Genomic DNA, 26,899 nt, shown 5'->3' with positions numbered 1-26,899 from the left:
CTTGTCAACATGCTCAGATGACACAATTACACTACAAACCACGGTTAAGAAGCTCGAAACTGATGTGGCTAGCCTTAAAGAACAATGCATGTATTTACAAGGTTATATGCGAAGATCCAATATCAGGATCATGGGGGTAGCTGAGGACCTGGGCTCAAGTTCTACTTCATCGGTCTCAAAGTTATTGAAGGAAGCCCTCAATTTGGATAAAGACGTCCTTGTAGACCGCTCACATCGGGGTCTCAAGCAAGAAAGCCTGGCAGAAAGCCTTGCGTCATTGTGGCTAAACTACACTACTATCAGGATTGTGTTGATGTTCTTCGGCGTGCGAGAATTTGGCCCACTTTGATGCAACGGAGCACCCATCTCCATCTCCCCAGACTATGCCCCCAGCGTTGCTTGTGACCGTGCCCCTTTAAATGATATCAAGAGTGTACTCCGGGGACGGACCGGCATTAAGGTATGGTGTGGCCTTTTCTGCCTGACTCCGCATATTATACAACGGCACTGAGAAAGAGTTCCAAGACCACCACAAGGCGATGGCCTTCATAAAGGCGAACGTTCTACCGAGGTTTAATGAAGAAAATGACTGAATGTTCACCTATTTGACGATTAAGGTAATGGACGAATGTGTCTACCACTGCAGACTCAGTCTCTCTTTTGTAGATACTGTATAGCGTTGCCAGTGGTATCAGTTCATATTGTTATTATTAGGTAACGTTAGTGCCTTAGTTCTGATGAGTCAATTCTCCTTTTGTTTTAATGTTTTAATGTTTTATTACCATGAAGCTGCTCATTTCTATCTATTGATGGTACCCATATCCAGGTTAAATAAAGCACAGTTCTATTATTAGGTTACGTCATTTCTTTAAAGATGTTGCTGCTAACTTAGTGGTATTGCTGATTTATAAAATGTTAAACTTTCTTTTAAAACAGCCTAGTTTTGGGCTTGTAAATAAGTGTCTCTTATTTATTTATTAACTTGTTTTAAATCCTTCACTATTTCACCAAGGCTTTCTGCTTGATACAAGCACATTATGTGTGGATTTCTTTGTGTGGGGATTAGCAGTTACCTTGTTCTATTAGGTGCCCAGTGTGGGATTTATTTTTCATACCCGACTTCAGAGTATTGTTTTTTTGGTTTTGTTTTTTTAAACTTTTGGGTTTATTTGCCTTTTTTTATGTTTAATGGATCAGTTCTTATTGTAATCGGGCATCTATCCTTCCTGTTTGGCCCTGTCCGGGGGTATCATCGGAAGGGGCCACAGTGTCTCCTGACCCCTCCTGTCTTAGCCTCCAGTATTTATGCTGCAGTAGTTTATGTGTCGGGGGGGCTAGGGTCAGTTTGTTATATCTGGAGTACTTCTCCTGTCTTATCCAGTGTCCTGTGTGAATTTAAGTGTGCTCTCTCTAATTCTCTCTTTCTTTCTCTCTCTCGGAGGACCTGAGCCATAGGACCATGCCTCAGGACTACCTGGCATGATGACTCCTTGCTTTCCCCAGTCCACCTGGCCGTGCTGCTGCTCCAGTTTCAACTGTTCTGCCTGTGATTATTATTATTTGACCATGCTGGTCATTTATGAACATTTAAAACATCTTGGCCATGTTCTGTTATAATCTCCACCCGGCACAGCCAGAAGAGGACTGGCCACCCCTCATAGCCTGGTTCCTCTCTAGGTTTCTTCCTAGGTTTTGGCCTTTCTAGGGAGTTTTTCCTAGCCACCGTGCTTCTACACCTGCATTGCTTGCTGTTTGGGGTTTTAGGCTGGGTTTCTGTACAGCACTTTGAGATATCAGCTGATGTACGAAGGGCTATATAAATACATTTGATTTGATCTATCCTTTTCCCACCTGACTTTACATGGCTAGACCTAATATCATGAGAGGGAGAGCTGGTTGCTCGGTCACTTTTGCTAGCTGGAATGTTACATCTTTAAATCACCCAGTGAAACGTAAAAGGGTTCTTTCTCATTTAAATCACTTTAAAGTAGATATCACCTTTCTTTAGGAGACACATCTCTGCATCTTCGACCACTTTCATTTAAAAGGAGGGTGGAAAAGTCAATCATATCATTCCAATTTTCATTTTAAAACTAGAGGAGCAGCCATTTTAATTAGGAAAAACATACTGTTCGTAATGTCAAGTGTAGAGGCAGACTCGGCAGGCCGCTTCATTAATGTTGCAGGAAGCCTGTATAATACACCTGTTATCTTGGCTTACATTCATGCAATAAATTGGGATAACAGTTCATTGTTCACAAATGACATTTTCTTGATTTCCAAATGTGACTCGTGTCAGGAAACTAGGCGTATGTCGTGCATCACCACTAGCCATTTGAACGTAAACGTTAAAAAAAAATCTAAATGTGCTTTGGGGCAGAAATGCCTTCGTAAACATGTGAACATTCATGTGCCTTAATAACAAACTTGTCTGCCATCTGTAAATACTAATACAATTATTAAAATATGGGCCTAGTTGGTTTAGCCACAGAAAAAGGTAAGTAACCTTCCTACTAGCCATGATTGGCTGAGATAATGAGTGGGCTGGACATGTGAGAGATCGAGTTTTGAAATCATTGGAATTAGAGTATGATTGCTAATGAAATGGAGAAAACACCTGTCTCCGGATTACATCATCATGGATAACATAAAAACAACAATAAAATAATCTGTGAGCTGTTCTCTCATTTGTGTCTGGAAATAGCTAGCAAGCTATTCAAAGTTAGCCATTTAGCTTGGGTGCTTATCTGCTCCTGTTAGGACAGAACGCTCTGGTGAACTCTATTTCGTGTGCTCTAAACTCCCCTAGAGCGAATCTCTCTGAATTTCCGAACGGACAATCTGACAACGCTCTGAGTTTATGGGCGGGGCTATAGCTTAAGAGGGTGTGAACGATGCCGAATGAGTGCAGACAAAAAAGAGCTCTCCAGTGGGTGTACCAAAACATTCAACGGCCATTTTCTCAAAAGTGGAGTTACAAGTTGATCAACTTTCAATGCAGAATTACTTTCCCATTGTTCCTCAACTGTAGTGTATGATATACCATTTTCGAGCTCTGAGTCTTTACTTTTATCCAATGTAAAAAAACACAATTTCAAATGTTGCTACATAAGACTGAATTGAGCCTCAATTATGGACACACACCTAATACTAGGTGGTGATGTAATGAATTGTGTACTGTCGCCCAAGGGACCAAATTATTTTGTATAGCGCAAGATTAAGGAAGTGCAATATTCAACGCCTAGGGGAATTTACAAATAAAATTCTCAGATCTACTCTCTCCTCTCTTGCTTTCCATATTTGAGGAATCATTCCCCTCAAACTCTTTACCCTCAGCAATGAGACATTGAGTTTGGTTCATATAGGCCAATTTCTTACTGAATTGCGATGTAAAGATACTTTCTAAGATGATTTCATGCCGTTTTGAGTCAGTCCTTCCCTCCCTTAGCTCTACAGATCAAACTGGTTTCATAAAAAAGTATCATTATTTTCTCAACATTTGATGTCTTTATAATATACTTAATAATTACTTTTCATCTGACACTCCAGAGATATTGTTATCACTTGATGATGATAAGGCGTTTGATTGGGTGGTTTGATTATCTATTTTATACTCTCAAACAATTTGGATACGGTCCCAGTTTTATGGGCTGGATAAAAGTCCTTTACTCCTCCACTATAGCTACAGTGTAGCTACAAATAATAACCTTTCATTCTATTTCCAACTTTAACGTGGGACAAGACAGGGTTGTCCTCTATGCCCTCAGCTGTTTGCCATCGCAGTTGAGCCTTTAGCCATAGCAGTACGTAATAACACCAAAGATACTTGAAGAGGGGGCTTACAGCATAAAGTTTCACTCTATGTGGATGACATGCTAATATATATCTGACCCTTTAACTGGTCTTCCAGAGATTCAGGTTCCAGTAAAGACATTTGTTAAAATACACCACCGATCAAAAGTTTCAGAACACTAAGGGTTTTTCTTTATTTTTACTATAATCTACATTGTAGAATAATAGTGAAGACATCAAAACTATGAAATAACACATATGGAATCATGTAGTAACCAAAAAAGTGTTAAACATCAAAATATATTTTACATTTAAGATTCTTCAAATAGCCACCCTTTGCCTTGATGACAGTTTTGCACACGCTTGGCATTCTCTCAACCAGCTTCACCTGGAATGCTTTACCAACAGTCTTGAAGGAGCACCCACATATACTGAGCACTTGGCTGCTTTTCCTTCACTCTGTGGTCCAACTCATCCCAAACTATCTAAATTTGGGTTGAGGTCGGGGGATTGTGGAGGCCAGGTCATCGGATGCAGCACTCAATCGCTCTCCTCCTTGGTCAAATAGCCATTACACAGCCTGGAGGTGTGTTGGGTCATTGTCCTGTTGAAAAACAAATGATAGTCCCACTAAGCCCAAACCAGATGGGATGGCGTATCGCTTCAGAATGCTGTGGTAGCCATGCTGGTTAAGTGTGCCTTGAAAACTAAATAAATCAGACAGTGTCACCAGCAAAGCATCCCCACACCATCACACCTCCTCCATGCTTCACAGTGGGAACCACACAGGCGGAGATCATCCGTTCACCTACTCTGCGTCTCACAAAGACATGGATGTTGGAACCAAAAAAATCTCACATTTGGACTCATCGAGTAAAGAACAGATTTCCACTGGTATAGTATCCATTGCTCGTGTTTCTTGGCTTAAGCAAGTCTCTTCTTCTTATTGGTGTCCTTTAGTAGTGGTTTCCTTGCAGCAATTCGACCATGAAGGCTTATTTGCTTATTTGAGCGGTTCTTGCCATAATGTGGACTTGGTCTTTTACCGAATAGGGCTTTTTTCTGTATACCACCCCTACCTTGTCACAACGCAAATTATTGTCTCAACCGCATTAAGAAGGAAATAAATTCCAGAAATTAACTTTGAACAAGGCACACCTGCTAATTGAAAATCATTCCAGGTGACTACCTCATGAAGCTGGTTGAGAGAATGCCAAGAGTGTGCAAAGTTGTCCTCAAAGGCAAAGGGTGGCTACTTTTTTGTTTGTTTGTTACTACATGATTTCATGTGTTATTTCATAGTTTTGATGTCTTCACTATTATTCTACAATGTAGAAAATAGTACAAATAAATAAAAAACCTGGAATGAGTAGGTGTGTCCAAAATTTTTTTTTTTTGTGTGTGTGCCTGTTTTGAGTGTTATTTTGGCATTAATACGTGTCACATATCAGTTTGCAAATAATGTATTTAAAAAACAATAATTGAGTTAATGAAGCCACATACAAACATGGTCTTGAGTAAGGCAGCTCCAAAATGCAGGTGTTTCAGCCTAGCTCAGTACTTTCTGTGGTGGTGAGGCAGCCAGCAGAAAACACTGAGCATAGGGGTTGGCAATGTTCTCTAGTTACGCGGTGGTATGCTCAGTGTTCTGTCACTCATGGGGACACTACATCACTGCAAAATGTATGGGGAGAATTTGAAAATTTAAGCCCCTTGGGTGGTGCCATAGACTTACATTAGAAGTGCCCATCCAAGAAGGCTCAAGGTCATTGGCCACAGATAAAATTATGTCAAATCACGTTATATCTACCGTAGCTTTGATTGGACTGATCATGTCAACATCATACTTTCAAAATCTTAGCTAGCAAGCTAGACAAGCAGTCATCTTCATGAATCAAGTCGACAATCTACTGACAAATTATTTTCGATCCTTGTCATATAAAGAGAAAATACAGATAAAACGTATCTGTGCTCATTGGCATTTGGAAATAGACATTACACAACAAGTTGGAAATCGCAAATTCAACAATGAGTGGTTTGGAAGGAATCAGCAGCTAACTGCAAGTGTTGCAAGGCAATCACTAGTCTGCTATTCATTGGAGTGGGTGTGTGGTCCAAGTCTGGGTTTAAGGGTCTTTTTCCAAGCTTAAAAGGATAAACATTCACATGCAACACCATGGGCCAGAAAATATTGAATACATTGGCCATGCTGTCAATCCTGCATGACTTCTGCCTTGTTCAATATCAACTGGAAACTCGGAATTATGAAATCTCAGACTTAAGTGAGTACAAGAACACTGGGACTCAGAAAAAAACGAGCACCGACTAGGAAAATACTTTTGAACAGTCATCCAAATCGGAATTCCAAGTCGGGAACTCAATTGTCTTTCTAGAGCTCCGGACTGAAGATCACTGATGTCATGATTCAACCTTTTATTTTTCTGAGTTTCCAGTTGTCTTGAAAGCACCATAAATCCAGAGAATGCCAGACTTTGATGACCAAATTTGACCACAAGAAGGACCGCCGCACCACCTTCCTGTGAGGTGAGTCCAAAAAAGTATTGTATGCTTCTGCATAAATGATGTAATATGCCAGGGAGACATGTATACTGTAGCTAAGAAAGTAATACTAAGTGTATGTTGTGTAGTAAGCTGTTAGTAGCTCATAGTAGCTCACCCTAATAATTTCCCTTTCCCCCCTCATAATTTAGCCTACTGTTCTGACTTGGTGATGCACATGTAGCCTATAGCCTGTTTTAGAGAAACGTAATCATCGAATATTGTAAGAGCTTTCATTTCCTACTTATATGTCCCACTTTATTTATCCTACGATTCTGACTTGGTGTACAGGGAGAATACTGTAAGAACGGCCCATGTTCTGAATTCTGTCGCTAGCTCGCTCATTAATCAAAATTACGGATAGCCTCTTATCCGCTCCCCTTATTCCATAGTTTGTACATCTCAACTGTCAGTAGAAACCACATTTGTTTAAGCAAGTGGGCCATATCAGCTATCTTTTTAAAAGGCAGTAAACGAGGCTGAATGAACTGTTTCACTGCCAGACAAGGCTCTGCTGATAGCCAGGTGTAGCAGAGGTAAGGATTCACTCCACGGTGCTGAAAAGAAAGCTCTGCAGTTGGGACAGCTTTATTTAGGCCCTAAAAGTTTGTGGGCACCATTTGTCACAGTTATAGTGCAATTAATGTATTGTTTAGTGTTGTGTAGTGGCTTTGCTGCCATGCATCCCAATGTTTTGTTGTTGTTTGCCCCACCAAGATTTACATGCTAAAATCAACACTGGTGCGTAATATTAGGAAAGTTGATAAATAAATATAGTAGGCCTAGCCTATAGAAAGCTGATGGGATCCTCCTCTTTTTAAGAGGCCATCAAAACTCTTTCCTCACGCAGTTGCATAGCCTATAAAAATATTGCGCAACATGAGCTCATGGGCACTCATGAAGTGTTTCGATTAGATTTTTGATCACATTTGCAGTGATGCCAGTGTGATTAGAGGAACAATAGAGTGCTGAGCACCAGGCCGTTAGCAAGTTTGGTAGGCTACTAATGACCATCAGCAGCGTCAGAGCTTGGAGAAGCCTAATTACTGTGACTAAACGCTCACGTGGAATTTGACTGCCGTCACGACTCGTGACCCCCCAGGTGTGGCAGTAATAAGGTCACTGTAACAGCCCTAGTCTCACCAGTCTTTTTGTCGGTGTGTCTCTTCCCGGCCTCCCTGAAGGCCACCATGGCTCTGAAGTAGGCTCTGAGCACGGCCCAGCGGAAGGTGGCCACGGGGTCGATGCCCATCAGGCCACAAATGAAGGCGTTCTTACTGCTCTTCAACAGGGCCACGATGTCCGGACGCATGTGGTCCGTGTTCTTCTCCCTGAAGTCCTGCATGAGGGGAGGGGAGGGGGGGGGGGGGAGATAGTATACAGATCTATCAACTGGATCAACTATAGATAAACAGACACTAGACATAACCTACACCATACTTTAGCAGCAGAATTGCCAGTACAAACAAAGAATTTTAAGAAAGACTGTTAATGGTAAGCGTCTATTAATTGAACACTTGGGTGTTCATTCTACTAATTGTAAATCTATGAGCTACTACAGTAAATCTATGAACCGACTAATACCAAATGGAGGGGATGGCTCTAAGGTGGATTGAACTGGCAAGGATTTGGCAACATAATTAGCTACACTTTATGTGTAAGACCTATGACACTAATGTGGTAATGACTATATCATGGCTCACTTATGAGCTCGAAACCAAAAGCGAGTGCAAATGTGTCCTTGTTCAAACGGCTCTGAACACGAGAAGGGCATTCCAACCTCATTGTGTAGAAATATATAAAACATAAGAAAATCAAGTGTTTGCCTGCACTGGGCCTTTAAGGAGAGAACATCGATAACGTAAATACGATTTGTTTCATATTTCATATCATCGTGCAAGAGAATACTATGCCCTTTACTTAAGAATGCAAAACAACACTGCGGCGGGAAAATATTTGTTTAATAGCACTGACGTCGCACACACATGCACAATTCCATGTACTCTCTCCCTCCACTGGTGTTCATGGCTTCCCATGTACCAGCTGTGTTCATTATCAACCATATTACTAACACGTTTAATGCATACATGCTGGGTAGCTGTCAACTGATATGTGAGAGTTATGGGTGGGCCTATATACAATATGATAACAAGTATCACCCCTCCAGCATATATAAAGATTTTTATCAAAACACAGCAGGGAACTGGGCAGTGAATCTGATTCAAATTGCAAAACAGGTCAATGGAACAACAAGAGGACTGGTTTCCCTTCTGTAACTATACCTACGGTCTACACTGAGCGTACAAAACATTAAGAACACCCTCCTAATATAGAGTTCCCTCGAAACGGCCTCAATTCGTCAGAGCATGGACTCCACAAGTTGTAGATAGCGTTCCACGGAGATGCTGGCCCATGTTGATTCCAATGCGTCCAACAGTTGTGTCAAGTTCGCTAGATGTCCTTTGGTTGGTGGACCATTCTTGATATACACACTGTCGAGCAGGAAAACTGTCGAGCGGGAAAAACCCAGCAGTGTTGCAATTCTTGATACACTCAAACTGGTGCGCCTGGCACCTACTACCATACCCCGTTCAAAAGGCACTGAAATCGTTTGTCTTGCCCATTCACTCAATTGTCTTAAGGCTTAGAAATCCTTCTTAACCTGTCTTCTGCCCTTCATCTAAACTGAGTGAGGTGGATTTAACAAGTGACATCATTAACGGATCATTGCTTTCACCTGGATTTACCCTATGTCTACGTCATTATGTCATGGAAAGAGCAGGTGTTCCTAATGTTTTGTACACTAAGTGTATGTTTGAGAAGTCTGACAAATGACTCAAAGAATGGAAGAATGGTGCAAGGCCAGGGCAAATACCACAGTGTCATAACTGATCACTGAATGCATTTTTTTGCAGGGAATTTGCTGAATGCATTTCTCTTTTGCTGAGAATTTGGGATTGATTTTCTCTCAAGGGAAGTACCTAGCTACACACCTTGTTACACTTTTTCTGGCACAGAATATTTCATTGGTTTTATTAGAGGTCCAGGAGTACATTTAGGCTTGTGTCAAGGGCAATCATCAGTTAACAAAGCCAGGCTGACATGTGGCATGACCTGTTGTTGAGAATGTTGTGTTGTCGACAGGTGAGTACACTGATCTAAGGACACATGTTGCCATCATGAAATCACGTCAGCAGTCCTTACCTTGACCCCGTATTTGACCTTGCCGGCGTAGTGGTGGATGATGAAGGCCGGCTCCATGACTGCGGGGAACTCGATGTAGCTGTTCCCCTCGTGCTGCCGCTTGAACTTGTCCAGCAGGGTCTGGTTAGAGGCCTGGGGAAAACTAAAGGAACAAACGAAGGGGGGGTAATTTAAAAGGGTTAATTCATTAATATAAAGACTGTAGGATGGGATACCATGGGATAGAGATCTGACTAGCCTGGTTCCAGATCAGTTTGTGCTGCCTTGCTAACTCCTGTGGTCATGCATGACAACACAGAGTTGGGACCAGGGTATTTACTGACAGGCAACATATCATCTTTAGACGTCTCGGTCTACCTCTCAGAATTCACAAGAAACAAATGCATGACAAAGTCCTATGAAACCGGACACAAATCTCTAGCTACACTCCCCTACATATTTATTTGGACGACCCTCCTTTGGACAGTGAAGCTAAAACATTTAATTCGGCTCTATGCTCCAGCATTTTGGATTTGAAATCAAATGTTTCAAAATGAGGTGACAGTAACAGAATGTGACCTTTTATTCGAGGGTATTTCCATACATATATTTTAACATTTACAAATGAAAGCAATGCATTTGCGTAGTGGCATAGAGCAGGAGAGTCGAGGCGCTTGCAGGAGATACCCACATGGGGAAATGTTTCGGTAGCCTAGGGTCTAATAAAAATATGGCCTTCTATAAACGCATTTCATGCAATTCTACATCATTTTACAACGTTGGAGAGTGCAACGCTGGAGAGATGAGAGTTGCAGGCTCATGTCTATCACGCCAGTCAAGTTCTGTTAGAGATACAGGCGTGCCTCTCGCACAGCCACGACCACGCGTTGGTCTAAAACATAGGTTACAATGTTGCGCAAACCATAAGCCCGGACCGGCCCAACCAAAATCAACTCTTAGAATAACAGGCCCAGGCTGAAAAACAACTTTTACACAATGTTTTTTGGGGTGTGCAGGAGAATTAACAGAGAAGGCCACTCAAATGAACGTTGATCGCTTTTATTCAAATGTTTACACGTTGTAAAAAGTGAAAATTGTTTTAGATGCCACAAGAGGTATCGGATCCGGCCAAATTCGGATCCGGTGCATTCGGAAAGTATTCAGACCCATTGACTTTTTGTTATGTTACAGCCTTATTCTAAAATGTATTCAAATTTTCATAAGTATTCCTTCCTTTTTACTCAGTACGTTGTTGAAGCACCTTTGGCAGCGATTACAGCCTTGAGTCTTCTTGGGTATGACATTATAAGCTTGGCAGACCTGTATTTGGGGGAGATTCTCCCGTTCTTCTCTGCAGATCCTCTCAAGCTCTGTCAGGCTGGATGGGGAGCGTCGCTGCACAGCTATTGTCAGGTCTTCCCAGAGATGTTCGATCAAGTTCAAGTCCGGCCTCTAGCTGGGCCACTGAAGGACATTCAGAGACTTGTCCCGAAGCCACCTCCGCCTGTCCTAAACGCTCTGGAGCAGATTTTCATCAAGGAACTACCTTTTGCTCTGTTCATCTTTCCCTCGATCCTGACTAGTCTACCAGAACCTGCCACTGAAAAATATCCCCACAGCATGATGCTGCCACCACAATGCTTCACCGTAGGGATAGTGCCAGGTTTCCTCCAGACGTGCTGCTTGGCGTTCAGGCCAAAGAGTTCAATTTTGGTTTCCTCAGACCAGCAAATCTTGTTTCTCATGGCCTGAGAGTCCTTTAGGGCTGTCATGTGCCTTTTACGGAGGAGTGGCTTTGTCTGGCCACTCTACCATAAAGGCCTGATTGGTGGAGTGTTGTAGAGATGGTTGTCCTTCTGGAAGGTTCTCACATCTTCACAGAGGAACTCTGGAGCTCTGTCAGAGTGGCCATCGGGTTCTTGGTCAACTCCCAGACCAAGGCCCTTCTCCCTCGATTGCTCAGTTTGCCTGGGCGGCCAGCTCTAGGAAGAGTCTAGGTGGTTCTTGGTGGTTCCAAACTTCTTCCATTTAAGAATGATGGCGGCCAATGCTGCAGAAATGTTTTGGTACCCTTCCCCAGATCTGTGCCTCGACACAATCATGTCTCGGAGCTCTAAGGACAATTCCTTCGACCTCCTTCTGACATGCACTGTCAACAGTGGGACCTTATATAGACAGGTGTGTGCCTTTCCAAATAATGTCCAATCAATAAAATTGACCACAGATGGACTCCAAGTTGTAGAAACATCTCAAGGATGATCAATGGAAACAGGACGCACCTGAGCTCAATTTCCAAATACTTATGACACCTTAAAAATGGGGGGACTAGATACAGTACATAAAGTGCTTTAATTTCTAAACAGTAAAACAAATATGTATGAAAATACCCTCAAATAAAAAAGGTGACATTCTGTTCTGTCGCCTCATATGAAACATTTGAACTCGAAAGCAAATTAACGGTTTTAGCTTTACTATCCAAATAAATATGTTGGGAACTGTATACCAAAAATTATAAGCCTATGGTATACCGGGGTAAATTGGTGTCAGCTTTTTCTATCATACACATTGTCGCAAACTTTCGCCCTTTAGCTAAAGCATGTTAAGGGACTCCTCTGCTCTGTACAAATTAACGTGCTCCCTTATTAAAGTAAACTACACACCATACACTAAAACATGCCTCGGAGGCTATGACACATCCTGGCTCCCCTTGGGGTCAGAGAACGCGTCACTGGCCCTTTATAAATGGACTAACCTGTAGTAGGGCCCCTGGAAGCAAATGCTATCCTTGAGAGAGTCTGATTGCTTCAGCTAGCTTGCGGTCTCTTAACTATAAATTCTGAAATCTTAAGTGGGTTCTGGGCTGCTTCATAATGATTACCATCGCGTTCCTCCGTATGATGAAATAAATCACGTGAGGGGCCCGGGAGGGAGGACTTTAAGAGGGGGAAAAAGATCCCTCTTTGACCTTGTGGCTCTGGGAAAGCAGTCCCCACACTCATTCATCCACTTGTTATTACATCCAGATGAGTGTTCAGGGCTAAGTGGTTAGCAGCGCTAATAGCTAGGTTAGCTAGCTTAGCATGGCTAATACAGTCATGGTGGTCCTGTGTGTTTTTGTGTGTGTGGCTGACTTTAATTTATGTGGGATTGAGATGGTATTGTGAAGTGGCCTGTGTGAGAGAGAGAGAGGCTTTTAAAAAGGGCGAGCGAAAGCGTACATGTGTCCCAAAAAGGCAAACGTATGAATGCGTATCATTTTTATGTGTTTAAGTTAGCCTGGCTAAAGCTGTAATCAATCAAGCATTTCACTAGTAATGAAGAGAGCCTGTTGTATTCCTCATCTCGTCTGTAATCTGCGGGATGACTAAGTAGGGAGACTAAGGTCACTATAAATGTGTAGGTCCATCAATGTAAACAACTTGGTTTTATATTGGCTTTGTTCTAAAGACGTTTGACATACAGTCAGGTCAAAAATTATTGGCAATAAAAGACTGTATAAAATAAATAATACAAACACTGAGTGAGCTATACTGTAAATTATTTTATACTACTGCAATACATTTGCTCAGGAAAATAGATAAGTAATACAAAAAAATATAGGGGTAAAAATTATTCATTTTTGCACTATTTTTACTTGTCTTATTTTTTTATTGGGAATTGGGAAGGGCTCATAAGCAAGTACAGTAAAGTCTACAACCCGTTGTATTCGGTACATGTGACAAATAATATTGGATTTGATAACAGTACTCCAGCACCCTCCCCTTGCGGAAATGGTTAATTGACCACAAAATCATCATTCTGCAGAGGCCATCTCAGTCTCTGGACACGGAACCCCATTGGAAACCTGTAGTTTGAATTGAAAAGGGAAGTCCATAAGAGCAAACAGCAAAACCAGCACCATCTTCTGGGCCCTGCCTAATCCTTCCCAACTACTATGTTCTTAGGAGCTTGAGGACACTCAAGAACAAACCCTTTTTACAGGTTTTGGAAAGAAATTACACATCTTAATGTGACATTGCAGGAAACTGCCCTGAGGTATTGCTTTAACTAGGACAGAGGTGTATAAAAAAAAAGGATGGCGAAAAGAGACCGGCTTTGACGTGATAGCTCACATACTTGCACTCTTCGTCCAGCAGGTGGAGCAACGCAGTGGGCTTCTTGCTGATGAGGTTGATGCAGCCGGTGTTGTCGATGTAGTCGATGTTGTGCCAGCTGATGCCCTCTGCCCTGTACTCCTCCTGAGGGGGCAACAGTGATGTGGTGTCAGAAATAGTGCCCACGGTAAAAGTTGTTCACAAATCATCCAATACGTAACATTTCACCTTTGGGACTCAATACATTTCATTCAATTCATGTGAGTGTCAAGTCAAAAGTCTGGGGAATGCAGCAGAGAAACAACATGTTTGAACAGTACATTCATCACACTTGTTATGGTACATTCTGATAACTTTAAAGGGATACTTTGGGATTTTGACAATGAGGCCCTTTATCTACTTCCCCAGAGTCAGATAAACTCGTGAATACAATTTTTAAGTCTCTGCGTGCAGTTGGAAGGAAGTTGCTAACCAGCGCAATTGCTAACAAGCGTTAGCACAACGACTGGAAGGTGTATGCTAGGCTAACATATGGAATTGTTTTAAGATGGTCATACCATGGATCATTTAGCTATTAGATTTTTTCTTTTAGGACCACTTTAGGTTTTTAATTTTTTTTAATAAAAAGATTATTCAATAGAATATTGAGTTTGGTCTTTACTACTAGCCCATAAAAACACATTAATAAATGGCAAAAAAAATAATATTCCTTATGATTAATTTTTTGACTAAGGTTTTGAAGTATCTGTCAAAGGAAATATTTTTGTTTTTTTGGACACATATTTTGTTGGCACAAAACTACCTCCAACCCTTCGTTTGTATGGGTTACCTTCAGATGAGTGCCGATTGGATGATACAGACATTTGACAGATTTTCCTCTCATGGTCCGACAAACACTGTTGCAGCCCGGCCACCTTCCACCGCAGATGCGGCAGGCTGGCATAGACTGATGCGGTGGATTGCCCAAACCTGATATCTCTAGCTTAAACTGATGGATTTTGATAGGCGATTTTTGTACTATGTTACTTAGATTGACGTATGGGTGCGTCTATAGACGCAGAAAGCATAAGAAAGCATAAGCCACATTGAAACAGACCAGATGGTTACAACGAACACAACGAAGGTCTCCAGTGTGTCCACGTGTGAACAGCCGCCCCCTCCCCCCCCCCCAAAAAAAAAGATGAGGGCGAGACCTTTTACAGTGTAACGTCACGAAGAAAGTCTGGAAAACCACCAGTTTATGACACCTGGAACCCAGTGGAGTTGGGGAGGGATATAAACAGGTTTAGGAGTGCAGGTCACATATGTTAGCTGGGTGTTCTAAGCCCCTCGAGCTCTCCGACTACTGTAGTATGACCCAGAAGCCCTGTGGGAGTCATCGTGTGCGTCTTTGGGTCAGACACCATCACAACAGAGGACCAGGAAGTGGAACTAGCCGGGACGCCCATCTCCGCAGCTAGCAGGGCTAGCTGGCTAGTGTGGCCAGCTGAAGCAGGGACATGCTTTCATGTGTGCGACTTGACATGCCTACCCTTCCTTTCTCTCTCTGCGGTCTAAACCCTATGTGGCAAGCACACAAAGTAAAGCCTTCTTAACATGCAGTAGTTAGAGAAAAGAGGTTGTGGAAAAGGAAAAATGAACCAGAAATGACAAATTAGTCATAGTTTTAGAGGAAATAAGCCTTTCTATTCCTCAGCCCAAGTGACAGCTAGAGGCAAACTATACCCATGAAATTGTACATACAACTTACTCACATCATGAAGCATTACGATACCGTCTCATTATGACAGTGCTCCGGTGTTAATCTATCACAAAAGACAAAAAGTTCAAAATACATTTTTATTAAAAAAAAAAAAGAATTTCAAAGAAATTCCAACCTGGGACATGACAAATCTGAACTAAACACAGGGCAAAGCAATCAAGGCCTAAACCTTCCTGTATTACAGAGGGGAACATAAGTTCTATGTGCAACAGAGCTTTTCAGGGGTTATGGCCGTATCATCTATTACTGCAGTTTGTGCTCTCTTCCTGTGCTCTGTCTCTCTCCCCCTCTCCGTCACTTGCTCTCTCTCTTTCTCTCACTCTCTGCTCTTTTTCACTGCTCTCTCTCTCTCTCTCTGCATCCTATGCTGTATTGTACTTGGCAGGCTGCCCCAGTGTTAACGGCCCAGGGCCGTAGGGGACAGAAGCAGGCGCTCTCTCGTTACTATAAAATGAAAGGGTGGTTTATTGAAGTGTAGGGAGGAACACTGGGTCTGTAGAGTGAGTTGGGGAGCAAGTTATGGTGATTCTTAAACCTTTAGAAGCAGCTAGAGTATAGATACATCATTGTGAGTCATGGAGCATCTCTGTATAGCCTGATCCCAGATTTGTTAGCGCAGTCTTGCCAATGGGAGTTGGAAAGAGGTTGCCTCTTTCCAACCATGAATAGATCTGGGATCAGGCTATCGCTGTTCGTGAGGGTAGTTTACTTTCTCTGTACTCATGCTGTAGAGCAGAGAGGTCTGAAGGAGTCAGAGGATTGGGACTTAAGACGGGTCCACATGACTCATGGTGATGACGTACTCAAGGCGTGAGCTGAACTCGCTGACCGGAAATAGCAGCCACGGGGTTGGAATAAGGCGGTACCGGTATAAAGCTAATCAAATCCTATCTAAATGATGGCCATTTTTACATTTCATTACGTTTACAGACTTAAGTGGGCGGGTGATGCATTATGAATGCACTGACATTCCATTTACACAATTATTCATCGAAAAGGCAGGATCGAATCGCCCTCTGATTTCAAACACAGATACCAGAGCACAGATGTTTTCTTGAAGTTGGCGAGAAGTCTATATATCTCAGGAGAGTGCGTACATGGGATACACTGTTTGCATAGAGGCTGTGGTCAAGTGCTTTTGAGCTCGGATACGTCTGTAACTCATTTTCATACGGAGCGTATATTAAAGAGCAATTGGCATGGCGGTGTAAACATTGGAGTCGGGCCCCTGTGGGTAATACTATTTGGTGGGGTCCTATTTGCTTTGGCCACTGTTCAAATGTAAACCCTCAAATACTCACTGCTGATAAGAGTAACTGATTGGTTGGAGAGGTGAGAGAGGGCCCAGTGTGGGGGAAGAGGACTAGGACTAATTTTTGCATGTCATCACCCTAACAATTCAAGTTAGGATTTGGGGAGGATAAACTGGATAGCTGATCCTAGATTGAGCAAGGGGGAGTAGAATAAATTTACCCTACACACTAATCTGAGGTCATTTTTGCATTTCATCAGGATCTTATCAGATTAGGATTTGGAGCAAGGGACCCAGAGCAAGGGAGGGGGATTAGAAGTGTGTAGTATTTAACGTAATTCAAACGTCAGAGGGAGGGAAGGGACATGACCACACCACTATTCACAAACACAAATCATTCAGAATCTGGCAACCCCTTACACAAGGCCTGGTACTCAATTTAACCTCCACAGTTTCTATCGTAAAATAAACTCACATATGAAAAAAACAATAACTACGCAGGGCCAAACTTGTGGGTGAACTTATAATAAACTTGAACCCCCTAAAAGCAACATTAGGGGTGATGTTTTTGGGGTAAATGCTTAAGTGGCAGTTTCCTACTTACTAGTTGGCTATCACAAGGACCAGGTCCCGATCATGTTTCAGAATGTTATGGCGAAATGTAGATTTCCGCCTAAATAGACATACCCAAAAGTTATTATTTTCATGAGATAGCCATAAACAATAACGAGTAGCGCGGCATTGTTCTAGAAAGGTCTGGAACTCACCTTTTCTGATAAAGATAGTTATACATTGCTGAGGTGTACTCACTTTTGAGGACAAAAGCGCAAGGAAATAATACAAATATTATGAAACTACAAACAACTATACAACTTTTTTTCTATTCAACACAAGTGGGGGTAATAGGGCTTGAAGTACCTGAAATGCTTTCTAAATATAGCAACAATCAAATCACAAATAACTTATTAGAAGATTTCACCTTTCTTATAAACTGTAAAACAAACATGATCCCATTTAAAGTGACAGTACAAATTTGGCCGCATTTCATAGAACTGACAACAGAGCATTTTCTGCCAAGCCTCCTCTGAGCGATGCAGACACACCATTAGAATGCTTGCAGAGTCGTTACAACTTCCGCTTTACACACAAAAGTGAATACGTCCCTCTGTGACCAAGAGAAAGTGGCCGTGTTTCAATTTCTACTAAATTGATTTTCTAATTATTCACAATGAGAGCGCCAAATCTGGCTGAAAATAATCACAGTGAGACAAAACCGCGATCGATCACATTGCTGAACTGTCCCCTTTCATGTGGATTATGTGTATGTGTTGTTTCTGTTATCACAGGTGCACTTCGGTGCAGCTGTGATAACCTCTGCAAATCTGTGCACGCCACCAATAATCTTTGATTTGATATGCCGTCTCCCGGGCTGGGCTCTGTCGATTCTTTGTCCAGGTAGGCCAGAAAATGCGATGTCTTTGTTTTGCTGACAGGGTGGTAGCGGGAAGCAGGCAGATGGGGCTTTCCAGTACTGGACCCTGCGACGTTGACAGAGCGTTTTGTACACCAGTCGGAACCGGTCCAGAACTGCTCAAAGTCCCCTTAACATCAAAGAGGTTTAAGAACCAAAAGTGAGGTATGATGATAAAATCTACAGTATAGGCCTAACAGAAAAACACTGACTTCATAAGAATTACTAAAGGCTTGGTTGGTTTTAGCTACTGTTATGTTTGACAGGGCCTTACACAACAATGTTTTCCATGACAAATGACACATTTTGTTTCACACCCGAACTAATATTAATCAACACTGTACAAGCTGCATTTGTTCAGAAAATCATTTTGTATTATTTAACTTCATATCAAATGTTCCATTTTATGATAAAAGAGCAATTAGTGCATTTCAAAAGTTGCTGTGAAGGCCCTAAACCGGGCTAAAAACACTCAGTGTGTGTGTGTGTGTGTGTGTGTGTGTGTGTGTGTGTGTGTGTGTGTGTGTGTGTGTGTGGTGTGTGTGTGTGTGTGCGCACGTGTGTTCCCAGCCCACAGAGTGGAGGTGACAGAAACAGATGACATATAACCACCAGCTGGCATTGGCTATGTGAGCATCATTGTGAGTGAAGGGACACTAGCCCACACGTTTAAAAAAAAAACCACTGCTCTTTTTTCCCCTCCCTCTCCTCCAGCTGGCAGCGATGGGCCCGCCCGCCGACCTGCCACAGCCAATCGGGGACCGGAGAGAGGGAGACGAGCGGTGACAGCCATCGTGACACCGTGTTGGTCCGTCTGTCTGATCACAGCGTACATCTATCCAGCAGCAGTTTTAGGAGGTCACCATGAGAATGAGAGAACTACGGTGGTTGACAGAGTAGACAACCTAACACGCAGTGTGCACACCGTATCAAAGATGTGTTGACTGCAGAACAAGGGCGCAGGGTATGTCATTGTGTTAAGGACAACTGAAGTGTTGCTCATCAGTTTCTCATCATGATAGACAGAGAGAGACAGACAGAGAATTACTGTGTTAATGAAAACTCAAGTGTCTCAGCCTCATCATGACCGCTCATCACACAGCCTAGGTCCTCCAGACCTAATTTACTCACGGGTGACATGCTAAATGCTAATCAAAGTACACTGAGGACGTGCAGTCGGGGCTGCGGCAGTCACGGAATTTCGTCAGCCGGGCGATTGTCAAGCAAATAACGGTCGATCTCGAGGTAATCGACCATGAATGAACATAAACACATTTAGCATCTCCTGGCTTCCACACACTGCCTACAAGTCACTGAATGCAGACCTTTGGAACATCTTCATTTTAAAAAGTCTAATAAATCCATGTAATACAGCCTACACCTTCACAATAAAACCAGTATTTATTTTAGGCAGGTCTAAAGAAAATGTAGTCTATTTCAGAAGAACAGAATAGTATACTCAGAGTTGTCCTGATGTTACGCCCTGATCTGGCTATGCCATATGGCTGTGGGCTACACTAGTTCATTTGGCAGGCAAGATTTGGTTAGAATTCCGTGGCATTATTTTATATTATGAAGAATACAATTGAACAAAGCTAAATAAAATAGAAAGGATATTTTCGCCAAACGATTTGCACACATGCGGCTATTCTGTGTCGAGCGGTTAATGGAGAAATAGGTACTCCTATATGTTTCATTTAGAGTTATTCATGTAACTTTAGTTGCTCTACAAACGTTGGGCTATATGTTTTGATTTTTTAATACACTAAGGCTGCATGATGCAAGTAAATTATGATTTGAAAAAAGTCGCTTGAAAAGCATGAGCTCTGTTTTGTTTTTTTGTGCAGGCTATACACATTCAGTCTCTTATTCACAATTTGACAAGCACTTGATAATGCCTCGGATTTCCTGGCGGCATCCCCTTTCTGTGGCCATAATGCACCCTAAAAATATCCATGCCAGTAGCCGTTGTGCCCTTCTCCATGATTGCTGCGTGCTCGGAAGCACCTCTCACTCACATTGCTCTCCATCACATGATTGGGCCTTTCTCACAGGCTACAAGTGAAGACAGACACTTCGGGGATGCAACTGCACGTATCCTTATCCAATTCCGAGGTGCACATTGAAGATATTGGAAAAACTGTCCACATTTACTTTTTGGTCAGCCAACAAGATGAGTAGGGCTAACGAACAGCAAAAGCACTGGCCTATGTCAATCTACTATCCCCCACAGTACAAAAGTCGACCTATTCCATTCTGTGCGAGAAATAAATATTCCAAACATAGTCTGGGACAGTTGTGGGATGCGATAAAACCCAAATTAATACAACCACTAGCATAAAAAAAAAACCTTTTTACGCAATGAGGCTGACAAAGTTTAGCTTAAAATGTGATGTCCTATTAGACTATTTCTTCACATTATAAGCGCAGCAATGCGCACACAGCATTTGGCTATAAGCGCGAATGTTCCATTACTGGGAAAACACCATTATCAAAAAGGGTCTGTAAATGCAATTATGTAGGTAATGCTTTTATTATAAAAGGTGCATTTTTATGGTGAAAATTATCTTCCCCAAACTTGAAACTCACACACTGCTCATGTATGCCAGTTTGGCTCTACACCCCCTGTAAAGTGGATTAATGTGCTACATTTTAAGTTATCTGGCCACTTTAGTTGTGATACAAACCTTCAAAACATATATAGGCCTATGGGATAGGCTACATGAGGTGTGCGACTATGATTCGAAAAAGTCAACAACAAAAAAAGGAATTGTTTCTTGCCTTACTGGGCATGTGATAAGCAATGTGCTTAATATTAGGAGAGTTGAGAAATAAATATGGTAGGCCTAGCCTATAGAAAGCTTATGGGATCCTCCTCTTTTTAATAGAGGCCATCACTCTGATTTTATAGAAATGTTGGGCAACATGAAGTGTTTGATTATATTTTTTATTACATTTGCTTTGATGTCAGAGTGATTAGAGGGACAATAGAGTGCTGAGCACCAGGCAGTTAACAAGTTTGGTAGCCTACTAATGACCATCAGCAGCATTAGAGCTTGGAGATGCCTAATTACCGTGACTAAACAGTCAAGTGGAATTTGACTGCCTTCATGACGCCAATGTGGGGGTAATACGGTCACCGCAACAGCCCTACATGCAGTGTAGCGATGGTTGAAATAGAACAGAGAGATTCAACCACACATACATTATTCTACACTTAGACAAAGAGGGAAAGACCTAAGGTAAAATAATGATTACCTGATTAGATATGAAAACAACACTCAAAGACAATTACAGACAAAATCAATTGATCAATTGACAGAAGAGTGGATCTAAAAGGTCCTGCTTTAGCGCAACCACTTAGCAGCTGTGTGTGTGTGTGTGTGTGTGTGTGTGTGTGTGTGTGTGTGTGTGTGTGTGTGTCCTTTCTGCCCTGCTATTTCACTGTAATGGCAGTGCCTTAGTAGATACGTGCACTAGTGCAAGTGGTGAGTCATGGAGTGGTAACAGTACTGACACAGGTTCTGACGCAAATGACCGGTCACAGCAATGACAAGCAGCAGCTAAAGGACTCAGGGCTACCTTGAAAGAGAGATTCCTATCTCAATGGGACCAGGGCCTGTATCCACAAAGCGTCTCAGAGTAGGAGTGCTGATCTATGATCAGTTTTGACTTTTAGATCATAATAAATAATAATATATGGAAAGATCCTAGATCAGCACTTACAACTCAGATGTTTTGTGGATACGGGCACTGGTTAAATAAAGAATAAATAACTAAAACATGCACCATAGAATTAATGCTAGGCTGGATGAACTATACTTCCTGGTACAGATAAAAAATAATACAAAAAATGAATTGGATGTTCTAAGTCCACAATAATGCTTAAACCACATCAGGAAAACATTTTGAGTGTAGTTACCTTTTAATTCAAGTGCGCACCAGCAAGAGACCATTCTTTGGTCAGCGGGGTTTCTGTAGCGCACGTGATCACAGAGTTTGCAAAACAATAGGCCACTGGATAGATGCAAATAATCATGATATCATCCTGCCAGGTAAGCATAGTTTACCTCGTAAAATAACATTTCATTTAGAAGGTTTTTGGGATCATCTCAACAAGAAGGTTATCGTTAGCACCATCGCTAACGGCTGCACAAAGGGTCGACATACACGCGCGTCACAGACACGGCCATTGCCTGTTCAGAAGGTCGCAGGGAAATATGAATCGCTGACACATTTTGTTTAATGTCTCATGATAAACTGTCTCATGCTCAAATGAATACATTTTGTAAGAAGTTCAATCAATTTAGTTGATTTCCTACCAAGTATATTTTTGAATATTGTTGAATTCCGTCTGGATTCTGTGATTCAGTCCGCAACGTGGATATGGTAAGGCCCTACATAAGCAACTGAAAATACTCAAAAGTCAGCGAAAGAAACTTACCCCACTGAAAAGTCTGCATAGAACTTGAGTAAGAAATGAACCGCACTCAAAAGTCCTCATAAGCCAGGCACTGGGGCGCTAGCCTAAAATAGGCTAAATGGGACATAAACCAAAACAATAAACACCATGCAGACAAAACATGAATAGAACAAGCCTATCTCCAGGTCATTATAAGTGGTAAACACAGACAGAGGGGAGACAGGCAGTGTTACTCGAGTCGGTAGCCAAGAGGGCCAAAACATCCTCATCAAAACCAAATCAAAACACCCCGCCTGGAAACCTCGAGTGCGTAAATTCCAGACCTCGTAAACCATGCTTTCACTGCATTCCTTCCAACGATGAAGAAATAGCCCTTTTTCACAACCCTATTCATTCTACGTGGTTTTCATCTACGGTTTCAATCTGAAGCGATAAAAAGCCCTATCATTTTTGGAGAAGTCTATAAACATAATGTTGTGGAATGTGGAGTAGATTCAATGCAGTGAGAGGAACACACACCCACTCTGAAGCTCAGACATACATATATGCACACACAGTATGACGCTAACACACACAACGGCCGGGTGTGAGCGATTGTGTGCCCAGCGAATAAGACCAAGGTGAGGGTACTATAGAAAGGAAATTACAACACACCTCACAATAGCGATTGTGGAACTTGTAAACAGGCAGACCAGTCACAGCTTTCAGGTTAAGTGATCACACATCTCAGCTAAAGAGCCATAAGTCACAACTATAGAAATACATAATTACTAGAATGGTAGTGATGGGTAGACTCGCAGCTTCTATTTCTACAGTCACAGCATTGGATTGAATAGGAGACTTTATTGTACACAAAACACTGTAGTCCAAACAACAGTTAAAACTTGTATGACTGAACGCGCTTTATTCTGTTGTTGACCTGAAGTGTGGTCCATAAGCACTGACACACACACACACACACACGACAGAGAGAGACCTTACTTGTTCTAGCTTAAAGATGTGCTGGTTAAAGTAGTGTTGGAGCCTCTCGTTGGCAAAGTTGATGCAGAACTGCTCAAAGCTGTTGTTCTCGTAGTCTTCAAAGCCAAAGATGTCCAGCACTCCAATTGAAAGAATCTGCAGAGAAAGAGAGTGTTCACTTTAATTTGGCATCGATCAAATATTAAACATTTTAATACATAATACTCCATCTAGAAAAAAAGACAATGAGCTCTTGATGAACCTTCCATCAAAACCTACATAGCCCTGACATAATGGAATAACGGGGCATCATATGTCACTGTCTATGCCATCCTGCTCTCTCTATGCAGGCCTCATGAAAAGTGTACAATTTGTAAGGCCCAATAAAGACAGGGGAATGACAAATTGTGAGTGACAGATGGATGTTCAACTCTGCTCCAATATCTTACGTCTCAAGAGTCTAGCGGTCTGGCTGAGCACATCAGACAGCACTGTGGGACAGAGGAGGGCTAAGGGACACAACAGTGCCTCTAACATTGCCCCAAACCACAGCTGTCTAAATCTACCCTCATCTGCTCTCCCACACACACACACACACACACACACACGCACACACACACGCACACGCACACACGTCTGTTGAGCACCACCAAAACAAGCAGAAGAGGCCATCGTGCCATCTGCCTCAATTTTCTGGGCACACATGTGTACACAAACACACGCACGCATTTGGGAGGAGAGATGCAAATGTGATCTAATCCTTTCCATGCCCACTGGGCAAAGCCAGTCAGCTGCCACGGTGACCCCTCCCCCACCCACACGCAGCAAAAATGATGCAACTCCAGTACACACCAAACTGAGACAGAGAGAAACATATTCAGTACAGATAACGGAAACAAAGAAACAAACAGAGAGAGAGAGAGAGAGAAACCTTTAAATAGAGCCACAGACCAAAAGAAAGAGGTCGACAGAGCTAGACATGAGGTTAGGTTTAGAAAATAAATGGTCTGTTAGCGTAACGTCTGTTAGCATGCCAGCTAACAGCTAACAATCTCCTCTGGTTTTTCTACCCTCCGAGCCCTGCTGGAACACACAGCCTACGCAAACTTCACCACAGTGCAAAAACGTGACGAATTCTACTGGCCTGTGATGAAATTATGTGTGTGTGAGTGAGCCAGTGACACACAGACAGAGAGAGAGAGAGAGAGAGAGAGAGAGACAGAGAGACAGAGAGCGAGAGTGCAAATTTATTATTTTATTTCACCTTTATTTAACCAGGTAGGCTAGTTGAGAACAAGTTCTCATTTGCAACTGCATCCTGGCCAAGATAAAGCATAGCAATTCGACACATACAACAACACAGAGTTACACATGGAATAAACAAACAAAACATAGTCAATAATACAGTAGAACAAAATAAAATAAGTCTACATACAGTGAGTGCAAATGAGGTAAGATAAGGGAGTTAAGGCAATAAATAGGCCATGGTGGCGAAGTAATTACTATATAGCAATTAAACACTGGAATGGTAGATGTGCAGAGATGAATGTGCAAGTAGAGATACTGGGGTGCAAAGGAGCAAGATAAATAAATAAATAATAGTATGGGGATGAGGTAGGTAGATAGATGGGCTGTTTACAGATGGTGAACAGGTGCAATGATCTGTGAGCTGCACTGACATCTGGTGCTTAACGCTAGTGAGGGAGATATGAGTCTCCAGTTTCAGAGGTTTTTGCAGTTCGTTCCAGTCATTGGCAAGGAAAGACGACCAAAGGAGGAATTGGCATTGAGGGTGACCAGTGAGATATACCTGCTGGGGACGTGTGCTACGAGTGGGTGCTGCTATGGTGACCAGTGATCTGAGATAAGGCGGGGCTTTACCTAGCGTCAGACCATGTGTAATGTTTGTGTGTGTGTGTGTGTGTGTGTGTGTGTGTGTGTGTGTGTGTGTGTGTGTGTGTGTGTGTGTGTGTGTACAGTTGAAGTAGAAAATTAACACACTTAGATTGGAGTCATTAAAACTCGTTTTTCAACCACTCCACAAATTTCTTGTGAACAAACTACAGTTTTGGCAAGTCGGTTAGGACATCTACTCTGTGCACGACACAAGTCATTTTTTCAACAATTGTTTACAGAGATTATTTCACTTATAATTAACTACATACACTAAGTTGACTGTGCCTTTAAATAGGTTGGAAAATTCCAGAAGATTATGTCATGGCTTTAGAAGCTTCTGATAGGCTAATTGACATCATTTGAGCCAATTGGAGGTGTGCCTGTGGATGTATTTCAAGGCCTACCGTCAAACTCAAAGCCTCTTTGCTTGACATCATGGGAAAATAAGAAGAAATCACCCAAGACATCAGAAAAAAATTGTAGACCTCCACAAGTCTGGTTCATCCTTGGGATCAATTTCCAAATTCTTGAAGGTACAACATTCATCTGTACAAACAATAGTATGCAAGTATAAACACCATGGGACCACGCAGCTGTTATACTGCTCATGAAGGGGACGTGCTCTGTCTCCTAGAGATGAACGTACTTTGGTGCGAAAAGTGCAAAATAATCCCAGAACAACAATAAAGGATCTTGTGAAGATGCTGGAGGAAACGGGTACAAAAGTATCTATATCCACAGTAAAATGAGTCCTATATCGATCGACACAACCTGAAAGGCTGCTCAGCAAGGAAGAAGCCACTGCTCCAAAACCGCCATAAAAAAGCAAGACTACTGTTTGGAACTGCACATGGGATCGTAGGTCCTCTGAAATGTCCTCTGTTCTGATAGAACTGTTTGACCATAATGACCATCGTTATGTTTGGAGGAAAAAGGGGGAGGCTTGCAAGCCGAAGAACAACATCCCAACCGTGAAGCACGGGGGTAGCAGCATCATGTTGTGCGGGTGCTTTGCTGCAGGAGGGACTGGTGCACTTCACAAAATAGATGGCATCATGAGGATAGAAAATTATGTGGATATATTAAAGCAACATCTCAAGACATCAGTCAGGAAGTTAAAGCTTGGTCGCAAATTGGTCTTCCAAATGGACAATGACCCCAAGCATACTTACAAAGTTGTGGCAAATTGGTTTAAGGGCAACAAAGTCAAGGTATTGGAGTGGCCATCACAAAGCCCTGACCTCAATCCTGTAGAAAATTGGTGGGCAGAACTGAAAAAGCATGTGCGAGCAAGGAGGCCTACAAACCTAACTCAGTTACACGAGCTCTGTCAGGAGGAATGGGCCAAAATTCACCCAACTTATTGTGGCAAGCTTGTGGAAGACTATCCAAAACGTTTGACCAAAGTTTAAAAAATTTAAAGGCAATGCTACCAAATACTAATTGAGTGTTTTTAAACTTCTGACCCACTGGGAATGTGATGAAAGAAATAAAAGCTTAAATAAAT

General features: G+C 42.2%; 1 protein-coding gene across 23 annotated transcripts in view; it reads right to left on the bottom strand.

The window, feature by feature from the left end:
* Positions 1 to 26,899, bottom strand: part of myo9ab (myosin IXAb) — a 225,961-nt gene that overhangs the window by 49,855 nt on the left and 149,207 nt on the right. For all 23 annotated transcript variants that reach the window (XM_036950868.2, XM_090202505.1, XM_090202543.1 and 20 more), the window contains 4 exons: positions 23,518 to 23,652; positions 13,651 to 13,772; positions 9,556 to 9,697; positions 7,495 to 7,690 (listed from right to left, as the gene is read on the bottom strand). In XM_036950868.2, coding sequence (XP_036806763.2) covers positions 7,495 to 7,690; positions 9,556 to 9,697; positions 13,651 to 13,772; positions 23,518 to 23,652 — 595 coding nt within the window. The remainder of the gene's footprint in view (positions 1 to 7,494; positions 7,691 to 9,555; positions 9,698 to 13,650; positions 13,773 to 23,517; positions 23,653 to 26,899) is intronic.

This window comes from Oncorhynchus mykiss, chromosome 2, assembly GCF_057628025.1.
Source record: "Oncorhynchus mykiss isolate SJ-2025 chromosome 2, ASM5762802v1, whole genome shotgun sequence".
NCBI classification, from domain to species: domain Eukaryota; kingdom Metazoa; phylum Chordata; class Actinopteri; order Salmoniformes; family Salmonidae; genus Oncorhynchus; species Oncorhynchus mykiss.
Note: the sequence above shows the minus strand (reverse complement) of the source record. Positions and strands in the feature narration are given on the sequence as shown.